At 30.8% G+C, this 17,914-nt stretch overlaps 1 protein-coding gene across 2 annotated transcripts in view; it reads right to left on the reverse strand.

Moving 5' to 3' along the window:
- LOC145296931 (pancreatic triacylglycerol lipase-like) overlaps window positions 1-17,914 on the reverse strand; it is a 62,293-nt gene that overhangs the window by 17,085 nt on the left and 27,294 nt on the right. The window contains exons 6-7 of one of the 2 annotated variants that reach the window (XM_080143134.1): window positions 13,534-13,650; window positions 4,015-4,130 (exon numbers count right to left, since the gene is read on the reverse strand). In XM_080143134.1, the coding sequence (XP_079999260.1) occupies window positions 4,015-4,130; window positions 13,534-13,650 (233 nt within the window). Of the gene's footprint in view, window positions 1-4,014; window positions 4,152-13,533; window positions 13,651-17,914 lie in introns of both variants that reach the window. The other variant, XM_080143133.1, reaches the window with a different exon arrangement.

Raw genomic sequence — 17,914 nt, forward strand, 5'->3', positions numbered from 1 at the left:
GCATGAAATTTCAGCCAGTTCTTCCCGTTCATTTTCTGTGAGCATGCTATCAGCTATTTCAGCATTAAACGGATTTTTGATCCAATCAAAATTTTCAATATTATCTGGAATATCTTTCGAGAAATATTTGTCAAAATGTTCGGCTAGTGATATCAAATGTCGTTTAACATCTACAATTATCAAATCAACATTAACTGAATCATTGTTGCTGAGATATTCGTCCACTGTAGGGAACATATCTAAAGTTTTCTTACTAACTTTTCTAGTCCATATATTCAGTTTTTCCTTGAAGGTTTGTATTTTGTCACGACTAAATAAAATATTTGAATTTCTTCCTTGTAGAGATAAATTAAGTTCATTAAGTTTGTTGAGTATATCTGCCAGATAAGCAACTTTGCAAAGCCAAACTTTATCGGCCATTATCGAAGCCAGTTCAACATTATGAACACACAGAAACATCAACAGTTTTTCTCTAGGTTCAAATAAACGTTGAATTACTTTACCTCGTGATAGTCATCTTACCTCTGTATGAAACAAAAGACTTGAATGTTCAGCCTCATCTCACCACAGAGTATTGCAAAGAAACGACTAAACAGTGGTCTGGTTTTAATGAAATTTATCACTTTAATACAAGATGACAAGACTTCAGACAAAAAAGTATCCATTTTTCTTGGCAACCAGAGCTTCTCGGTGAATCATGCAATGTGTTGCAGTGATATTAGGTGCTACTTTCTTAAGATGCCTCACAACACCTGAGTGAATACCGGTCATTGACGCCGCCCCATCTGTACATATGTCAAATATGACATATCTTCTATTCTTCGCGCAATTGTGTTATCTGACAATGGCACAGCTTTCAATTTCGCAGCACATTTTTCATCCAAAACTGCCTTACACATGTCTATTGCACAGGGCAATACAGTTCTTCAGCAATATTATGGACTTTCTTAGCACGAGCCACTCTCAGTGCCACTAAATAAGATGCCCGTAATATCTTATGATTTGATGTTATTGACATTGCAAAAGGTTTTGTTTGTTTTAAATAATCATTTTTTTTTTTGTTTAAAAAAAATGTTTTGGTTTTGTGGCAAATTGAGGATGTAATGTTGTTAAATGTCGCTGCAATTTAATTGGCTTCATTTGACAACAACTTATGACAAAGTAAACATTGTGGTCTGTTAGCATTGGACGCACTTTCAATGAGTTCAAATCGAATATAATACTCCGCATCATATTTTCTTAATTTGTTTTTCTGAACAATCTCTTCTGTCTCTGTATCAGATTCTGAGTTGATTTCATCATGAGCTTTCCATTTCAAAAATGTATTCATGGGTAAAGTTTGCACCCTGAAAAAGCAACATTTGATAAAATATTCTTCCTATAAATAATGCAAGCTTAGTCATTTAAGAACATAAATAAGTAAAAATCAGATATTCAGACATTAAGAATTCCTGACATGCGATCAATGTTAAAGCCCCGTTGTAATTCTGTTCTGTACTACGCAGGAGATTTTATTTTGTGTAAAACAAAAACTACACAGGAACACAACGTCGAATATATTTCAACAGCAATAACTAATAACAACTCTTTACATTTTTATAAATGTTCAAAATCATAGGAAAAAGAAAAAATACATTTCATAAAAATGAAAACTTTGGAGTGTAGGATTTGTGCCGATCAAGTACCTTGCTTCCTTTTTCATTGTTGCCCTAAACGCACTATAAATACATTTATTAAATGTTCAACTGAAAAAGGAATGTTGTTGTATTAAAAAGGTTAAACGTATTTCAACCAGTTATTTCTACCAGTTATTTCTACCAGTTAGAATAAAATCCCAAAACAAAACGTTTATTATTTCAAATCCTTTTGACATTTAAAATTTAAAAACTCACACGTCAGTAAGTAAGCCAATGCTACAGAACGTAAAAAGAATAAAGAATGTAACCAAAAATATTTAAAATAAAAAAAAATATGGATTAAGTAGCAGAAATAAACTTAAACTATTTATTTAAAGAAAGTTCTTCCAATATGTCGGCCAATACATAAAATGATTAGGAAACGACAACAGATTTTTCATTTGTTTAAATTATGAAGTTGGTTAAGATGTTATATAAGATGTTATAAATAATAAGTAAAAAGTATTTTAATATTACAAATTATAACTACGTATTTAAATTAAAAACTATCAATAACCTTATTTTAAAATTTTAAATCTTTCTACAAAAAAAAACAACATAAAATGTGTATCAATCACGATAGTAAAAGAAACGAATTTTGTTAAAAATACATATTTTGAATTTTTAGTGCGTCAGTTGCATGGTAATAGATAAGTAACTACCAGAATAAAAAAAAAATAACAAATGTTTAAAATAAATTGAGTTTACTACATTTATTAATTTAGTATTAAAAATTTATTAAATTAAAACCATCAGACGAAATTTAAAATTGGCGGTGCTGATGAGGTTCCATTAAAGGAAAGAGCTTAAATTTAACTACAAAATTACATTTTTAGGTAGATACATTTACAGATTATAAGAAGAAAAATTTCGATTAAAAAAAAAAAAGACATATATAAAATCAAATTACCTATAAAAAGATTTGCTGTCCGGCCACGAACCCCCCTGTCTTGTCTTTGCGGACCCCCTGTGGTCCGCGGACCACAGTTTGAAAACCCCTAGCTTAACCTATAAATGTATATTTGTGCAAGTATATTTGGTAAAAAAAACAGGGGTAAAAAGGTGCTCAATACGTTAGTAGAGCTAAATATGTTTTTATTATTTTAACTTCGGGGATTTTTACTTAAATCATTACAAGTTGTTTCAATAGACAGGACAATAAATTATGCTGCCGATCTCGTCAGACGATCTAAACCAAAATAAATTAGAAGAAAAGATTCTTTTAAATTACGTATGTTTTTTTGTTAAATTACTTATGTTTTTTTAATTATGTATGTTTTTTTAATTACTTACGTTTTTTTAAATTACGTATGTTTTTTTTAATTACGTTTTTCTCTCTTCATTTTAATCTATTTTAATTTCTTTCCTTCTATTCTTAATTTTTAATTTCAATTCTAATTTTATAAATATAATCTATATTTCTCTCCCCATCCCTTTTCTTTTCACTCACTCCACCTTCTCCCCTCTCTATCCAGCACTTCAACTCTTGGTTTTTGATACTCATACGCAATTTAAAATAATCTTTTCCTTCTAATTTATTTTCGCTTAGATCGTCTGATAAGATCGGCAGGATGATTTATTCTCCTGTCTATCTATATATACTAGCTCGATGCCCGGCGTTGCTTGGTTGTGCAATACGCTTAAACATGATATTTTAATTTATGCAGATTGCGTATGTATTATCATAGAATCAATCCTCTATTGATTATTATATATTACGAGAGGTTGAAGTGAGTGTTCCTAATGATGGAGGTCTGAACAGAGCTGAAAGGGAGAAACAGACCAAATATCAAGGTCTCATGTATGATATGAAAAGAAACTGGAATCTTAGGGAGATATCAACAATACCAGTTATTATAGGTGCTAAAGGGCTTATGAAGAAGAACCTGAAATCCTACCTAACTAATATTCCTGGCGGACCAAGTGCAAAAGAGATCCAGACAATTTCACTTAAGGGAACAACGAGGATACTAAAAAGAGCTCTCGGTTGGTTTCAATAAAAAGCAGAGCAATATTGGTAGCTGGCTTGGCTCCCCCATACCCAGCATTATAATCTTCAAAGGAAGAAAATTTAAAATTAAAAAATAAAATGATTGGATAATACTGTTAAACTGCTATAAAGTACTAAAGCTTCATAATCCTTTGAAATTTAAAAGAAAATTGAAAGGATTAAGATTTTTTATGCACTAACAAGTCACCATTTATCAAGATCTATAGGCTTCTCGAGGATAAGGGTTAACGAGTTTGTCCGAAGAACATTGAAATAATGCAAAATGGTTTACAAGTGATGACTTGTGTGAAAACTCCTAGTGAGTAAGAAATTATACTAAATACTTACCTTGTAGTTTTCATAGTTTTCACATTCAAAACTCCTGAATCGGCATTTGCTGTTGATTGACTCCGTAAAATAATACACTGATCTCATATGGTCACATGCCACAAATCTGGTCAATCCTGAAATTATCCAATTATAAACTATAACGGACTAAATTAATTGACTACTGTAATCGACCTTTGATATCATCTTTTTCTATTCTGATCCTAACAAGTGGCCTGGTGAATATATGCAAATATATGCAAGCAAATTTTTTTAAATATTTATGCAGAACAGGGATTGTGTTGTCGTCGACATACTTTGAGCAGATTACATAAACTGCCAGCAGGTGCTGAACAAAAACTTATTTTTTGTTTATTTTTCTCACGAAAACGCTTGTCAAAACAATATTATTATTTTTTTATTAAATTACGATGAAACTTCTTGTAAACTCTAGGAAACCTTAAGAAAATTAAAGAGGAAAAGTTTTAATGAAAGGAAAATACTCTCAATATAGGATAATTTTTATATATTTTTCTATTAGGAAACAATTTTTTCTATGATTTTTTATGATTTCTTCCTATGTTAAATTTCATGAAACAATATTTTTTATTTTTTCACACACTAGTAATTTTCAATCAATTAATTACATATTTATTTATTTATTTATTTATTGTGAACTATTATCCTCATCTTATTTTTAGATGTTGTTTCACTATGAAGATGAGGATAATAGTCCGCAATAAATAAATAAATAAATAAATAATACTCATCTTAATAAATTCCAATTAAAATAATATACAACTAATTACACTTTATATATATATATATATATATATATATATATATATATAGTCTTATTTGTAGTACTTCGAATTTTACTGGGTTTATATAATTCAGTAATCGTTCATATACCAATAAATTTTAAGCCAAAAAGAGGTGACTTAAACTGTCAGCTACAAAATTATCATATTTCAAAGTTGAGCATTCATATATTGTTTTGACAAAAACCAAGACTTCAGAGAATAGGTTGATAGCAACAAATAGTGTAAAAATGTATATATATATATATATATATATATATATATATATATATATATATATATATATATATATATATGTTGTGGAGACGCACATTAATTAACATAGGTGGGTGAGTGAGATATATAAAGGTATCAATCACCAATACCGGGAGTGTTCTGCAACGACCGCCAAATAGGCAAGACGCCTATGTTGCCTCCAGTAAGACATGCAACACGCCACCTGCCGGAATATCTCCAACTGAAGTATATCTGAAGACATGTAAATATGTATATAACTTTTCTGCCTAATATATTATTGTTATACCTTTACTTTCCGTGTTCTTGTTAATTATTTGTGCAGACACAATATATATATTACTCTATTACTATATATATATATATATATATATATATATATATATATATATATATATATATATATATATATATATAAAGTAATAAAGTAATATAAAGTAATACTTTAAGATACGAGTTGAATTTGTTCTATGACCTCCGACGTATCTAAAAAAAAAAAAAAAAAAATCATATCCTAATATCTTAATTATTCCCATTCGAATTAAAAGCAACAGAATTAATTCATTTCCAGGTTAAGAAATTTACCCCAAACAAGCTCAAATTACACTCAACAATCACTGAAGAAAGATAATTACAAAAAGAATATAAAGACGCAGAAATTGATATATAATAATAAATGTTAATAAGACAATAAAATAATAAAGTTGTACTCACCGCCTAGGCAGTGCTGCATGCAAAGAGAAGGAATGATTAGAAGCAAGGTTACCAGGCATATGCGCGCGCGCACACACACACACACACACACACACACACACACACACACACACACACACACACACACACACACACACACACACTCACTCACTCACACATACATATACGCGATATGGCAATGAAAAAGGGGTAAGATTATACATAATTAAAAAAGTTGAATACACTTACTAAATGCTTAATATTTAAGTCTTAATGTAACAGAAATGGTGAACAAAAAGAAAGGAATAAAACGGTAATGAACTTACTATTTAGACAGAGATGAGCGGCAAATGAAGGTGAGCTAAGCGGAGGAGGCAGGGAGAGAGGATTGAGATAGCATAGCCTACGATACACATACACAGATAAACACACATTTTTTCTTGTTTTGCGTTATATATTTTAATTGTTCTGGTGTCGTGCAATTTTTGAAATTGTCAAAAAACCGTTGTATCTTAGGGCGTAAATACAGGTTGTCCAAAAAATAACTAAAGGATTGAAAATCTTTGTAATTTTACAATTAATGATGTTTTTGTTATCTATTTCAGAAATTTTATAGATAATATTTTGGAAAGTAATTATGGATAAGTATAGCATTGAACAACGTGCGTAACGAGTAGTCAAGTACGATAACCACTAGGTCAGCTTGACACACTCTTTTACAAGTGTTTTCAATTCTACAGCGTGTCCAAAAGGTCACTAAAGGGGTTTAAGTCTTTGTCATTTTACCATTAATGATTATTTTTTCTCTATTTCAGATTTTTTACAGATAATATTTTGGAAATTGATTATGGATAATTATAGCATTGAACAATGTACGCAAGTTTTGAAATTGTTTTATCAAAAATTGACGACAACCTTATCTCTTGCTACAACATTGTCAAATGGCCCCATGTTCCCCAGACTTGACTAGACCAGACTTTTTCTTGTGCGGATATCTTAAAGAAAGAGTCTATGTTAACAAACCTCAAATCTTGCAAGAATTGAGGGAAAACATCAGAAACGAAATAAGGGAGTTGAATCGCAATCCAGAGATTCTGCAATCTGTCATGAATAATGTTTTGAAAAGAGCACAAATATGCGAAGCTGAAAATGGTCAAAATTTAAAAGACATTATTTTTCATGAATAAAGATTGTTTGAATTTTGTGTTTACTTTTTAAATTTCCCAATGTCTTAATCAGATTGATATCATCAAAAGTAAAGAATTTACTTAAGTTCGAAACCCTCTAGTGACTTTTTGGACACCCTATATAAGTACAATGTATTGTCGTATCAATTTTTTTTTTTATCTTAATGCATTCATATTTCAAGGTATTATGTATACACACATATCGTCTGTTTATAACATGTATCATTAGCAGTGAACGTTTTGAACTGAAATCGAATTGAACATTAAATTCAAAAAATATACATATGAAATAAGAGATTTACTATTGAAATTATATAACACCTTTAAGAAATGTGACAAACACCAAATCTCCATTATAACACGATGAAATATAAAATATGTTTCAGAATGATTTTGAATACATTATATGGACGATAACGACAAAGTTATTTTCGTGTTTTCCTTCTCCTAGGTTTGAGTCTATTCTACTCTATATTTCGAAAATAGCTATGGAGAAAGGGGTGATGGGTTCATACCCCAAGGATCTAAAAGGTAACGTGACAGCTCTGACAAGAACTTGAACACTGCCTGCTAAGTTCACAGTTTACTGTGGAAACCACATAAATGTTAGTAATGTTAACTAGTTTTAAATAATACTTATATGGCAGGAGTTGGACTTGTTTAAGAAAAATCGGTCTGGCAGGGTAAAAAAAGTTAGATTAGCAAAAAAAATAAATAAATAAAAAGAAAGAAATTAAACCACACAACGAATAAATAAATAACGTCATCACTGAATGAAGAATAGGATTACAAAGTTATTAAGGAGTAAGTTGAAAACATGTGTAAATATAGGCTTTATACCCAAATAAATAAGAGGTTTTCTGGTCCTCAATGTGTTGGGGCTAAATAAACGATCAGCTGTTCAGTTATGAATCATCTTAGAGTTTTATTCATTTTGAAGTACAGTTGAGTTTTAATTATTTTGAAGTACAGTTGAGTTTTATTCATTTTGCAGTACAGTTGAGTTTTATTCATTTTGAAGTACAGTTGAGTTTTATTTATTTTAAAGTACAGTTGAGTTTTATTTATTTTAAAGTAAAGTTGAGTTTTACTTATTTTGATGTACAGTTGATTTTTATTTATTTTGAAGTACAGTTGAGTTTTATTTATTTTAAAGTAAAGTTGAGTTTTACTTATTTTGAAGTACAGTTGATTTTTATTTATTTTCAAGTAAAGTTGATTTTTATTCATTTTGAAGTACAGTTGAGTTTTATTTATTTTCAAGTACAGTTGAGTATGATTTATTTTGAAGTCCAGTTGAGTTTTATTCATTCTGAAGTACAGTTGAGTTAAATTCATTCTGAAGTACAGATGAGTTTTATTCATTTTGAAGTACAGTTGAGTTTTATTCATTTTGAAATGCAGTTGAGGTTAATTCATTCTGAAGTACAGTTGACTTTAATTCATACTGAAGTACAGATGAGTCTTATTCATTTTGAAGTACAGTTGAGTCTTATTTATTTTAAAGTACAGTTAAGTTTTATTTATTTTGAAGTAAAGTTGAGTTTTAATTATTTTGAAGTAGAGTGGAGTTTAATTCATTCTGAAGTACAGTTGAGTTTTATTTATTTTAAAGTACAGTTGAGTTTTAATCATTTTGAAGTACTATTGAGTTCAATTCATTCTGAAGTATAGTTGAGTCTTATTTATTTCAAAGTACATTTGAGTATATTTCATTTTGAAGTACAGTTGAGTTTTATTTATTTTTAAGTAAAGTTAAGATTTTTTTACATTTTGAAGTACAGTTGAGTTTTATTCATTATGAAGTACAGTAAAGATTTATTTTATTTCAAGTACAGTTGATTTTTATTCATTCTGACCTACTGTTGAGTTTTATTTCATTTGAAGTAGAGTTGAATTTAATTCATTCTGAAGTAAAGTTGAGTTTTATTTATTTTAAAGTACAGTTGTGTTTTATTCATTTTGAATACAGTTGAGTTCAATTCATTCTGAAGTATAGTTGAGTTTTATTTATTTCAAAGTACGTTTGAGTGTATTTCATTTTGAAATACAGTCGAGTTTAATTCATTCTGAAGTACAGTTAAATTTTATTTATTTTAAAGTACAGTTGAGTTTAATTCATTATGAAGTACAGTTGAGTTTTATTTCATTTGAAGTACAGTTGAGTTTTGTTCACTTTGAAGTACAGTTGAAGTTTTATTTTATTTCAAGTACAGTTGAATTAATTCATTCTGAAGTAAAGTTCAGTTTTATTTATTTTGGAGTTCAATTGAGTTTTATTCATTTTGAAGTACAGTTGAGTTTTATCTATTTTTAAATACAGTTGAGTTTTATTCATTTTGAAGTACAGTTGAGTTTTATGTATTTTGAAATACAGTTGAGTTTTATGTATTTTGAAATACAGTTGAGTTTTATTCATTTTGAAATACAGTTGAGTTTTATGTATTTTGAAGTACAGTTGAGTTTTATTCATTTTGAAGTACAGTTGAGTTTTATCTATTTTTAAGAATAGTTGAGTTTTATTCATTTTGAAATACAGTTGAGTTTTATTCATTTTGAAATACAGTTGAGTTTTATTCATTTTGAAGTACAGTTGAGTTTTATGTATTTTAAAGTACAGTTGAGTTTTATTCATTTTGAAGTACAGTTGGGTTTTATTCATTTTGAAGTAAAGTTGTGTTTTATTCATTTTGAAGTACAGTTGTGTTTTATTCATTTTGAAGTACAGTTGGGTTTTATTCATTTTGAAGTAAAGTTACGTTTTATTCATTTTGAAATACAGTTGGGTTTATTCATTTTGAAGTACAGTTGTGTTTTATTCATTTTGAAGTACAGTTGAGTTTTATTCATTTTGAAGTGCAGTTGAGTTTTATCTATTTTTAAGTACAGTTGAGTTTTATTCATTTTGAAATACAGTTGAGTTTTATTCATTTTGAAATACAGTTGAGTTTTATTCATTTTGAAGTACAGTTGAGTTTTATCTATTTTTAAGTACAGTTGAGTTTTATTCATTTTGAAATACAGTTGAGTTTTATTCATTTTGAAATACAGTTGAGTTTTATTCATTTTGAAGTACGGTTGGGTTTTATTCATTTTGAAGTAAAGTTACATTTTATTCCTTTTTGAAATACAGTTGGGTTTTATTCATTTTGAAGTAAAGTTGTGTTTTATTCATTTTGAAGTACAGTTGTGTTTTATTCATTTTGAAGTACAGTTGGGTTTTATTCATTTTGAAGTAAAGTTACGTTTTATTCATTTTGAAATACAGTTGGGTTTATTCATTTTGAAGTACAGTTGGGTTTTATCTATTTTGAAGTACAGTTGTGTTTTATTCATTTTGAAGTACAGTTGGGTTTTATTCATTTTGAAGTACAGTTGTGTTTTATTCATTTTGAAGTACAGTTGGGTTTTATTCATTTTGAAGTACAGTTACGTTTTATTCATTTTGAAGTACAGTTGGGTTTTATCTATTTTGAAGTACAGTTGTGTTTTATTCATTTTGAAGTACAGTTGGGTTTTATTCATTTTGAAGTACAGTTACGTTTTATTCATTTTGAAGTACAGTTGGGTTTTATCTATTTTGAAGTACAGTTGTGTTTTATTCATTTTGAAGTACAGTTGTGTTTTATTCATTTTGAAGTACAGTTGGGTTTTATTCATTTTGAAGTACAGTTACGTTTTATTCATTTTGAAGTACAGTTGTGTTTTATTCATTTTGAAGTACAGTTACGTTTTATCCATTTTGAAGTATAGTTTGCTTCAGATGTTTTTGATGTTTCAGCTTCTTCAGCAGTTCAATTTAATATACATTTCCAGAACTCCCTGGACGATTAAGTAACAGCCAACCCCATGAACAGAAATGCAGGTATATCTGTAATTAACTACAAGCATACCCATTATATAACACAATTACATTTTATTTCATAACACAGTTAATCCTTATAATCTAACATATAAAGTTACCTTGTCAGATTTCCAAAATCAGACCCAAATAGCATTTGAGCTGACTAGCCAATTTTCATTTGTTATTATTACATCGTGTTAATTGCAATATCTATATCATATTTCCCTTAGTATGTCTTTTTCTTGGAAATCTTGTCTTTTTCTTGGAAATTGCTAGGCCGATTTGCTAGAATTTTCTTAAAACAATAACATATATATTTTAGAAGGTTTCTTGGAAATTACTGAGTTTATCTTGCTGAAATTTTGTATGGACCTTTGTTGTGATAAGGTGTAGCGAATTAAGTGTTTTTGGTATGGATTTGATGCACAGTTATGGATTAATTAGTATTAGTCATCTCAATATCATATTTACCCCATGAAATTTGGCATAAAGTGCTCATTCGAAATCAACGAGCTATAACTTTTGCCCCTTTTTTAACGGGCTGAAAAGTTTAGTAATAGCATAGTTTGCTAGAATTTAATAACATCAATGCCAGAAAATTTCTAGAAATTTTCTTGCAAACTACTAGGCCGATCTGGCTTAAAATTTGTATGGATTAGTCACAAGATGATTTCTAATAGAAAACATTTTTAAGTAACCATCTAAAAGATTAAATCAGCAAGGGGAGTAACTTATATCTAAGATCAAAGAATATGATGGTTGTCCAACTTATGTGTGAATTAATAAGAATTAAAAACTAAAATGACGTCACCGTATCCTAGGCAATGGCGACTAGGTAGAGCTAGTCTTTAATATAATAAGAAATGTTGTGTCTCTCTTCTGACATCTGTATGTATAGAGTGTCATTTTAGATCTGCCGAATTTTAAGTTGACAACTCTATTTCCTTTAATTACAGATTTGGCAACTATCGGTTATTTTTAGTTTAGCTTGGTTTGGCAATTTATCATGTAGAAACTGGCCCCCCGAGCAGCGTTTATAAATTGTGAAAATTTATTTTGTAAAAATTATTTTGATATAATTTATGAACGAATAATTTTCATGCAATGGACCTGTCAGCTGGCCACCTCGTTCGTGCGATTTAACCCCATTAGATTATTTTCTTTGGAGATATGCGAATTCCCATGTCTATGCTGATAAACCAGACACAATAGATCACTTGGAAGACAACAGTCGACGTGTTGTTGCAGCTTAATTTAATGTGCAGATTTGTGAAAATCGGACCTTTAGTTTACGCCCCCCCCCCACCGTACATTCGAGCTGCGCAGTGACATGCCCAAAATTGTATTTAAATTATAAATGGCAAAAAATTAATCTTTGAAATAAACCACATATTTGTACAATAAAAAAATTTTTCTGTGATTTATTTTAATTTAAAGTTGGCTCCCTCTAAAAAAAACATTCTTTATAAATAGCCATTTATTTGTGTGTAGTGCCAAGGGAGATAATTCAGTATATACTATAGTAAATTATAGCATTACCAATGATAGTTACTCAGAAGGGTAGGGGCAGTGGAAAAATGCCTGTATCAGATCTATGCCATTTGGGACTCCAGTTCCCTATAGTGAACAGGTATAGAATCTACACCCAGCGGTATTATTGACTGATTTGATCAATCAGCATGTCAAAAGCGTTGGATCATTTTATGCTGCAATTGTACACATTTTTGTATACAATTGATTTGTAGATTAATTTCAAGTTGAGCATTTTCTTTTAATACAACGCTTTGTCTTCCCAAATGGTCACTTTTTTAGTATTCGCCAGGCTCAATATCGTTTAACTAAATTTTTGAGATGAGGATTAATGATTGCTATTATTTATTTGGATTCTTTGGATTACTGTTCTCATCTTAAATGTTATTTTCACATTTTGGTGATCAAGCAAGAGCATGCTACTCCCATGGGTTGAATAAAGGATTCCCTTCAAAGTTCCATGCAGATTCCAGAATTCAACAGAAAGATTCCCCAGTTTGACAAGATATACTTGAAGAAGATCGGAGGTTACATCGACTGAAACATTGTGAAAATGACCTTCAAGATGAGAACAGTAGTATGTAGAATCTAAATAATACAAATATTCAGTGATCTTATGCGAATCGTTATATCGACGTGATTATAGGTGTATATCCGACCGATATTAAGGCCACAATTCTAGTAAAAATCTAGGAAAGATCAGCATCAGGATTTGTCAGCCTCTGAACAATAGTAGACAACAGCAACTCAGACAACAACAACTTGGACAACAGCAAGTTGAACAACAGCAACTCAGACAACAACAACTCGGACAACAGCAACTTGAACAACAGCAACTCAGACAACAGCAACTCAGACAACAGCAAGTTGGTCAACAGCAACTCACACAACAGCAACTCCGATAAAAGCAAGTTGAACAACAGCAACTCAGACAGCAGCAAGTTGGACAACAGCTACTCAGACAACAGCCAGTTGAACAACAGTAGACAACCGCAACTCAGACAACAACAACTCGGACAACAGCAAGTTGAACAACAGCAACTCAGACAACAGCAAGTTGGTCAACAGCAACTCACACAACAGCAACTCCGATAATAGCAAGTTGAACAACAGCAGACAACTGCAACTCGGACAGCAGCAAGTTGGACAATAGCAACTCAAGCAACAGCAATTCGGACAACCATGCTCTCCAATTTATAGGCAGGAATGTTCTTAAAGAATCAACACTTACCTTCTTCAATTCCGCTAATTTTTACAAACGTGAATGGATCCTTGTCACATCCAGGTTGGTGGCTCCCACTATTTGGATAATAGTCGACGTGACCAGATGCTTGCATCATACCTAAACCTGAAAACAAACGTAATTTGCAGATAAACTAATACTGTTACATAAAGCTTGGTTATAATGATTTTAAAGCTGATTTTGAGAATATATATATATATATATATATATATATATATATATATATATATATATATATTCTCAAAATCAGCTTTTACCCTTCACCAGACTATCCATTCACGTGAAATCACTTTTTTATTCATCCTATTCCCTCTGCTTCATTTTTTGTTATCAAGTAAGATCTATGACTTACTTGTAGTTTCATTTAATACTTTTGCAAGCAAAATCCGATCCCACATTTTGCTAAATCCTATCCTCTGCTGAGAAGGAAAGTATTTCTTCGAAACTCCACGGATTAAGGACTATCCATTTATTTACTGTCTCCTTTTTAAAATTAAATATGTTTTTAACTCTTTTTCAAAGTGTTTTTTCACATATTTTATTAACTACTTGTTCTTATATATATATATATATATATATATATATATATATATATATATATGTATGTATGTATGTGTGTGTGTGTGTGTGTGTGTGTGTGTGTGTGTGTGAAAATGTATTAAAAAAAAAGAATCCAAACAGTATATAAGTTTTCTTTATTCGTTTTATATTGATGACGTGCAGGAATACAAAATAATATTATGAAAAAAATTAAAAATTCTTTTTACAAGTACATAATTTCGACCAATCCTTCAGTCTTCATCAGTGTAGTGAAAGTCATATATATATATCTATATATCTATAAAAGTGAAAGTGTCTGTGTGTGTATCTTTGTGTCTGTGTGTCTGTGTGTGTATATTTCCATACGCAATAACTCTGTCAATTTTTAGTCTACAGACTCGAAATTTGATATACAGGGTACTAAGATTTGGGAAAATCGATGTGATTGGTTTTCGGCCAGAAATTTGGCGATTAAAAGGTCAAAGTTCAACGATTTGACCTTTGAGAACTCTACCAAACTCCTCCAACAATTTTGGGTCTAAACACTTGACATTTTAGATATAGATTCCTTGGATATGGATCTAACTTAATAACTTGATTTGAACCCAAAACAATAAATTTTTAGGGGTCATAATAGGGGTCAAAGTTAAAAAAATTGACCGCCTTTTTTTCTTTTTTTTTTTGCTCAACATACACCTCCAAATACCCGGGCAACGCCGGGCACCCATGCTAGTATAAAATAAAATATGCATCATGTGCACTTGAAAGCCAAATCACAATGTAATATTAGGAAAATAAACAAATATTTTACTTGTTTGAAATTTATCACAAATATATTTCATCCTTGACGATATATATATATATATATATATATATATATATAATCATTTGTAAACCAAGGAAAAGTATCTTCGACTGTGTCTTTTTGTCCACGGAACATAAATCTGTCTCTGAGGGGTTGTTTTTTGGTGAATTCCACCATCCAACAAAACACGTGTAAGACAAATTATACTACAAATAAAATAACATGAATGTGATATAAATGCATCATTGGTTTGGGTTTGGTATGTTTGCCATACTTTATATATATATATATATATATATATATATATATATATATATATACACGATTGTCATTCCAAACGTAATGTCTCCTATTTTTTATTTCGCTTAAATGAATCAAAAAGGAATGCAAATTTCATTGTTATACTTATGCATTCATAACCTGAAAATTTCATCTCTTTGTTGCATATATTGACGGTGTGAGATTTTAAGGATACAACCTATGTCATGGTCATGCATCAGAATCAGAGATATTTCATTGAATTCCTGGCAAAAGTGTATTGAGAATGGTGGTGACTATGTAAAAAAATAAGATATCGAGCACAAAATGTTGTTCGTTTCAATAGCTTTGAAGACTGGAGTGGTACCGTTGAAGTACCACTCCCGTTTTCAAAGCTCTTCAACATTTTGAGTTTAAAAAAATTGGAGATTTCACTTTTGGAACTACCCTCGTATATAGACAAGCTTTGATCCACAGGTTAAGATGCTGCTATGAAGTGCACGGACGATATTTTGATCATTTGTGGAGAGTTAAGCAGCAGGATGTCTGTTCACATTACATTTAAACTTTTACGGATTAATACAGTTAGGAAAGCATGAAACAGACATGGAACTATTTGAATAGAAGGCTTTTTAGCATTTACAGACCCCAGCAGTGAAGGGGTGGGATTTTGTGGCTTATTGGGTTATTAGGGGGCATGTACATTGAAGGGGTATAAGTGCTATAAGTTCATCAAAGCATATTCCATTAAAATACTTGTAAAACAAAGCTTTCAAATTGGCCCCTATCACCTTCTATTGAAATACTTGTAAAACCAAGCTTTCAAGTTGGCCCCTATCACCTTTCAATAAAATACTTGTAACAGAAAGCTTTCAAATTGGCCCCTATCACCTTCCAATAAAATACTTGTAACACAAAGCTTTCAAATTGGCCCCTATCACCTTTCAATAAAATGCTTGTAAAACCAAGCTTTCAAATCGGCCCCTATCACCTTCCATTAAAATACTTGTAAAACCAAGCTTTCAAATCGGCCCCTATCACCTTCCAATAAAATACTTGTAAAACAAAGCTTTCAAATCGGCCCCTATCACCTTCCATTAAAATACTTGTAAAACAAAGCTTTCAAATCGGCCCCTATCACCTTCCAATAAAATACTTGTAAAACAAAGCTTTCAAATTGGCCCCTATCACCTTCCAATAAAATACTTGTAAAACAAAGCTTTCAAGTTGGGTCCTATCACCTTCCAATAAAATACTTGTAAAACCAAGCTTTCAAGTTGGGTCCTATCACCTTCCAATAAAATACTTGTAAAACCAAGCTTTCAAGTTGGGTCCTATCACCTTCCATTAAAATACTTGTAAAACCAAGCTTTCAAGTTGGGTCCTATCACCTTCCAATAAAATACTTGTAAAACCAAGCTTTCAAGTTGGGTCCTATCACCTTCCATTAAAATACTTATAAAACCAAGCTTTCAAGTTGGGTCCTATCACCTTCCAATAAAATACTTGTAAAACAAAGCTTTCAAATTGGCCCCTATCACCTTCCAATAAAATACTTGTAAAACCAAGCTTTCAAGTTGGGTCCTATCACCTTCCAATAAAATACTTGTAAAACCAAGCTTTCAAGTTGGGTCCTATCACCTTCCATTAAAATACTTGTAAAACCAAGCTTTCAAGTTGGGTCCTATCACCTTCCAATAAAATACTTGTAAAACCAAGCTTTCAAGTTGGGTCCTATCACCTTCCAATAAAATACTTGTAAAACCAAGCTTTCAAGTTGGGTCCTATCACCTTCCATTAAAATACTTGTAAAACCAAGCTTTCAAGTTGGGTCCTATCACCTTCCAATAAAATACTTGTAAAACAAAGCTTTCAAATTGGCCCCTATCACCTTCCAATAAAATACTTGTAAAACCAAGCTTTCAAGTTGGGTCCTATCACCTTCCAATAAAATACTTGTAAAACCAAGCTTTCAAGTTGGGTCCTATCACCTTCCATTAAAATACTTGTAAAACCAAGCTTTCAAGTTGGGTCCTATCACCTTCCAATAAAATACTTGTAAAACCAAGCTTTCAAGTTGGGTCCTATCACCTTCCATTAAAATACTTGTAAAACCAAGCTTTCAAGTTGGGTCCTATCACCTTCCAATAAAATACTTGTAAAACCAAGCTTTCAAGTTGGGTCCTATCACCTTCCATTAAAATACTTGTAAAACCAAGCTTTCAAGTTGGGTCCTATCACCTTCCAATAAAATACTTGTAAAACAAAGCTTTCAAATTGGCCCCTATCACCTTCCAATAAAATACTTGTAAAACCAAGCTTTCAAGTTGGGTCCTATCACCTTCCAATAAAATACTTGTAAAACCAAGCTTTCAAGTTGGGTCCTATCACCTTCCAATAAAATACTTGTAAAACCAAGCTTTCAAGTTGGGTCCTATCACCTTCCATTAAAATACTTGTAAAACCAAGCTTTCAAGTTGGGTCCTATCACCTTCCAATAAAATACTTGTAAAACCAAGCTTTCAAGTTGGGTCCTATCACCTTCCATTAAAATACTTGTAAAACCAAGCTTTCAAGTTGGGTCCTATCACCTTCCAATAAAATACTTGTAAAACCAAGCTTTCAAGTTGGGTCCTATCACCTTCCAATAAAATACTTGTAAAACCAAGCTTTCAAGTTGGGTCCTATCACCTTCCAATAAAATACTTGTAAAACCAAGCTTTCAAGTTGGGTCCTATCACCTTCCAATAAAATACTTGTAAAACC

This window comes from Euprymna scolopes, chromosome 17 (genome assembly GCF_053919585.1).
Source record: "Euprymna scolopes isolate OS-2025 chromosome 17, ASM5391958v1, whole genome shotgun sequence".
Taxonomy (NCBI): domain Eukaryota; kingdom Metazoa; phylum Mollusca; class Cephalopoda; order Sepiida; family Sepiolidae; genus Euprymna; species Euprymna scolopes.